Source organism: Argopecten irradians, chromosome 6 (genome assembly GCF_041381155.1).
Source record: "Argopecten irradians isolate NY chromosome 6, Ai_NY, whole genome shotgun sequence".
Lineage (NCBI taxonomy): Eukaryota > Metazoa > Mollusca > Bivalvia > Pectinida > Pectinidae > Argopecten > Argopecten irradians.
Window position 1 is genome coordinate 12,816,365 of NC_091139.1, and position 5,319 is coordinate 12,821,683.

At 32.2% G+C, this 5,319-nt stretch overlaps 1 protein-coding gene across 1 annotated transcript; it reads right to left on the reverse strand.

Annotated features, from left to right (window-relative positions):
- Positions 1 to 329: 329 nt before the first annotated feature.
- On the reverse strand, positions 330 to 3,606 carry LOC138326283 (beta-1,3-galactosyltransferase brn-like). The gene has a single exon (XM_069272405.1). It carries the CDS (start codon positions 3,365 to 3,367, stop codon positions 2,264 to 2,266), a length of 1,104 nt encoding a protein of 367 aa, XP_069128506.1. The 5' UTR covers positions 3,368 to 3,606; the 3' UTR covers positions 330 to 2,263.
- Positions 3,607 to 5,319: the final 1,713 nt, after the last annotated feature.

Here is a 5,319-nt window from a genome sequence, read left to right on the forward strand (position 1 = left end):
CTTCAACATTTTTTTTCGCGCCTCAAAACAGCATTTTTACGGTAATTCACAGACGATTTATGTCAAATAAAGATATCATTTCATTCTGTCGGTATCATCCATGAAAAATAGATTAGTTCTGATGAAATGCAGAAAGGAAAATAATCGGAGATGCGGAAAATGTATTGAAATCCCGGTGTTTATTTCAACGTTTTTTTGTAAAAAATAAAATAGCACATTTATAAGATCTGTTTTTATTTTGAATGTAAAACCCTTCATGGCTTGAATAAAAGAAAAATAATAATGAGAATAATATGATGTTGAAAAAATGTTTATTTTGAGTCAAATTAATAAAATTAACAAATGACCAATATAACTTCTAAAAGAAACGCCATACATTGTAGTTTTAATAAGTATTGTTATAATCGATCTAGTTATCCAATTAACAGTTCAAAAACTTAAAACGTTTCCAATGATGATATTTCTAGAATCATAAAGATTCCGCAAACGTCTTGTTAATTTTTTGGGGCCGAAAATTGACTAATAGATCGTTTCTCATCATTTGCATTGAGAAGGAATAAAAAGAAACCACACTATCCAAAAATAGCCGTGTATGTGACGTCATCACTTTTTGTGCAAATGACGTCATCCGGAAAGGAAAGTGTGCGATAATTAATGTGCGTGAAAATGAGCCTCAAATGATAATGATAATTCTATGGTGTTGTTACATAGACTAAGTGTACATTTCTGTTATTAACACTTCTTCTACAAGACTACTTTTTATATGATTATACTGATAAAACAATGCTCCCTGACATGTGACTATTTTGCAATCTGTCAACATCATTGAAACAAAACAAAATGTTGGGGTTAAGTTTAGCTTCCATGCTTATTTCCCCCGGATAAAAAATAGCTTTTCAAGTTTACATAGTTTATTGACAAAACGTAATAATCCCAACAGGTCTGAACATCTTGCCCTGTGTACTCATTTATGAAAAGACATTATTAGCAATCTTAGATATGGTGATTTTATCACAGTGCTTGTGACTTTCGGCGCAAATATTTAAAGGTAAACGAGAAAAAAAGTTTGTGACATCGCCCTTTACTTAACCTTAAATTGTTTGTCGTTATTGCCAGTGAGTTAAAAAGTTGAAAGTAATACGTTAGGTATACATATTTCTAAGGACAGTTTTTATATAATCTTAATATGTGAATTATATGTTCATTTATTCTGTGTTACCATGGTTACAAAAAGTAGTCTGTTATCTTATTATACACATGAGAAGAGACGCCGTGAAGTAATGCATATACAAGGTTTCAGTCCTTCCTAAATGGATTTATATTATTGTGAGGACGAAACGGACTAAATTGATAAACAGACAGGAAATATTTGTAAGAACGGGAAATCAAACATATTGTTTCGTAAGGCAATACATTTCAGCACATTATCTTTAGCAAACAGATTGTCTACTTTCGTGTGATTCTCATCCGATCATCAGATATATCTGACAATAAATATAATAGGGAATGCATTTGTAAAATACGTGATATGGGACTTGTGAAGTTCAAGGTGAATTTATTGTAATATAGAGTTGTGTTTGATTATTAAAGTGTTTCATAAGCAATAGTGCGATATGAGTCATGCAAAATGGACAATTTAATTTTCTCTGCAAATGACAATAAATTAGAAAAGAGAATAAAGTAGATACCTGAATGAAAAGGTAGAACTATATGTTATATACACATAGGATTCTTTATACAATAAATAAAATAGGATTGCTATCAGACAGGCGACCAATTGATTCTGAATTGTCATTAAAGCCCTTGTAATGACCTATAGAATAAATATCTTTGTAATTCAAAAATGAGTAACTCGATAATCTGCTTCTCTATGAGTAAAAACTGTAATCATGCGATAATTAGGTTTCTCTTATTGAAGTAAGTGTATTCATTATTCATGCGCCAAATGCATATATCTACCGCATTAATTGTGTATTGCTTAATTCTTGAAGTATGCTGTTGGTCGTCAAATTAAATGGTTGTGGGCAGGTTAAATTTTACTCATATCTCATAAGGTATTCCCTTTGCAAACCCCCTAAATTGTGTTTGGTGCTTATGTAAAGCTACAAGTCTAGATTCGGACGGAAATCATTCAAATTTAAATAAATATACATTACAAATATACATACATGCAGGTTTTTTTTATGTCTTGTAAGAACATAAAACAAAACATTAATTAATACACAATAATAAAAATACATCACTAAAGAACATTTTTCATATTTCATTTGTTTCTCACATCATAACCATCCAAACCATTTTTTCCCTGAATATCAAGTATCATTAACTGATCAAGATGTTGGTGGTAATACCAGGCTGTTCGTAATTCATTCGGGTCCTCGTAGCCGTGAGACATCAACGCGGTTTGGAAATTCTCTACGTCTTTGTAGGAGACAGGCGTAATGTGGATTTCTGGATGGTCGATCGGTGAGACACCAAGTTTATAGACAACGATGGCAAGGAAGACATCATCAAACTTAAATGGTTTGGTATAGGGAATAGCGATGTGGAGTCTCTTAACGAATTCCATTGACATAAGAATGGCCCCGCCAGCGACAAAGGGAGGATACAGGTCGAATTTATAATCTTTTAAAGACATATACCATTTATCGTCTGGACACCTCTGTGGGTCTTGAGATCCCACTCTTCCCACAAATAAAGACCGATATATATCCTGCGGTAAACCTTCCAGGTACTCCAACACCAAGTCGGTCGCTACGTAGAAGTCATCGTCTACAAGAGATACGAACTTAGCTGTGGGACAATACTGGACACACCAGTTAATTCCTCCTGTGGTTTTATCAGTGTTCCGGTAGTAATTATCTATATAGGTCATTTCTACAATATCGTGATGAATCTGTTTCTCCTGAGAAACACGTTCGTGTATTGTTTCGTTTGTTGTTCCAGCCAGCAAAAATACATGTCGAATGACATAGTTTGGAAAGTATGTTTTATTTGTCCATGTTTCCCGAATAGCTTTACGTCGATCGAAATTCCCAGGCGCCGACTTAATCATAAATAACAAGAATGTGTTCTCTGCTGAATCACAAATATCATCAAGTGGTTTTTTGTAAGAATAAGGAAAGACATTGATAGGGTCAATATCTACCGTCCCCTTCTCGACATTTTCCTCTAATGTGTTGAAGTCTATATCTAATGGGTAATGGAATGTTCGAAAAGGTAGATACTCCTTCAGTGGGTAATTTTGGCTGAAATTAAGACAGTAGATTGTCCTCATCCTGGTAAGTGGCATAACGAAACAGACAAAAATTACAATTGAGAAGCACACAGTCTTCAGTCTACGGTATGTCATACGTCGACACGCCATCACGATTCGTTTCTTGCTGGCCTATCGAAATAGAAAATTTACAATGGAATATGCGATCTTAATATTTTGGTAAAGACTACTGACAATACTTAGTCATTAGTGGTTTGCTATTCAGGACAGAGTGTCACTATTCCTGGTCAACGTGCCAATACCACATATAATGTAATTTTTGCTTTATATATATTCAAGCTGCATAACTATACTATATTCCACAGGTCCTAAAGTGGCGGGAGACGTTCAGTTAGCTCTGAATACACCTGAAATAAAAAGAAGAACTTCATAATCAGGCATTAGATATTAGGCAAATATCCAGTTTCATTTTATGCGAGTTTATAGGCTTATCCTGCTAGCCAATTAAGATTTAATCGTTTGATTTAATGTAATATTTAGATTCGAAATGATATTAAGTAAGCGATGAAGTACCTCCTACACATTTCAAAATTTATGTGAAAGTGCCGAAAGGTTGTGTGCAAAATAAGAATAATCAATTTAAATATGGAAATTGGTGCGAGAGTCCTTCTATGAAAGGAAACTTTTGTTTTTATATGCCTGTTGAAAAAAAAATGTAAAAAAAAATATAATATTTCGATTCGAAATAACATTAAGTAGGCGATGTAGTACCCCCTTACACAATGTTAGCTACTTTTGAAGATTTTGTTAACATAAACCCCACTTTCTAATACTACAGAATTAGGTTCAACGTCTTATTAGCAACCAGTGTTTTTTATGATATTTGAAAAATGTATCACCTTGTATATATCATATGCAAATATTTTGAAATTGACATTGGTTTTCATTTTTTATTTGCTTATTAATTGTTTTTCCAAGGGCAAACATATGCCAAAAGTGATTATTGTGGAACGACTGGGAAATAAAGAGAATTATTTAGCATTTGTAAAAATGCAATAATTTTGTATAATGCTCTATTTTAGAAATTTGAGACAAAAAATCAACCGGATTGAGAGTACATTTACCCTAAAATTACTATCCTGTCAACTAATTTGCACAAATGGCATATTTCAAGCTCAAATATTTAAAAAAAAGTAGTTCGAGAACCTCATTTGTTATTCGAAATCTACATGAAAAATGCAAGAAAATAAGCCCTGTTAGAAAACATAGTAATATCATATAATATACAGCCTGGTCACTGTGATGCTGTGTGACTATTCTTTGAAATAGCCATTATTAGTTTTTAAAATAATACGACTTATTTCTGGTATTTTGTTATTTTTGGGTTTAAAAACCATACTGAAGTTTAAATGTGGATGGGGTCATTATTTTGTCGATATTATTTCTATACATCGTGTGAACATGTGACATCAGCATATGTGTTTATAATTGACATACATTACGAAGAAGTATAGTTGATGTTATCCTTATGTAGGAGAGTATCACCATGTTAGCAGTTCATTTAAAACATGCTCACTCATGTGAGTCTTTTCCCTATTAAATGTATTTTCGTCACGCTTTGATAGGCAATTGTTATATGTCACATTTGCTTCAAATAGTAACAACAATATGAGAAATATATAGCTATATTTTGATTCTAAAAAAAATCATAGTATATATACAAACTATATCGAATGCATGATATTTCAACTGAATTTGTAAAAAAATACCATTGCTGAAAAGCAATTATGTCCAAACCTTACATTTAAAAAATATATATATATATACGTATAGCCATATGGACCCCTACCATAAGAAATCGTGAAACATCAGTCAAACCAATTCACATTTCATTATTTTTAAAATTTCAAAGTGAAACCCTTTGACTTATGAATCACAATCAATGTAATTTGTTAAAGTTACGTGTTAATATGTGTTTAACGAGATGCGATTTACATCTTGTTAAAACTTTCTACTAAATTAATCACTTGTCGTAAACCATTAACATAAAATTGGACTAATCAATTTACCGTGGATAAAAGCGCAATGTACAGATTGGAAAA

Coding starts and splice junctions, on each gene's coding strand:
- LOC138326283 (XM_069272405.1), bottom strand. CDS start 3,367: ATGGCGTGTCGACGTATGACATACCGTAGACTGAAGACTGTGTGCTTC.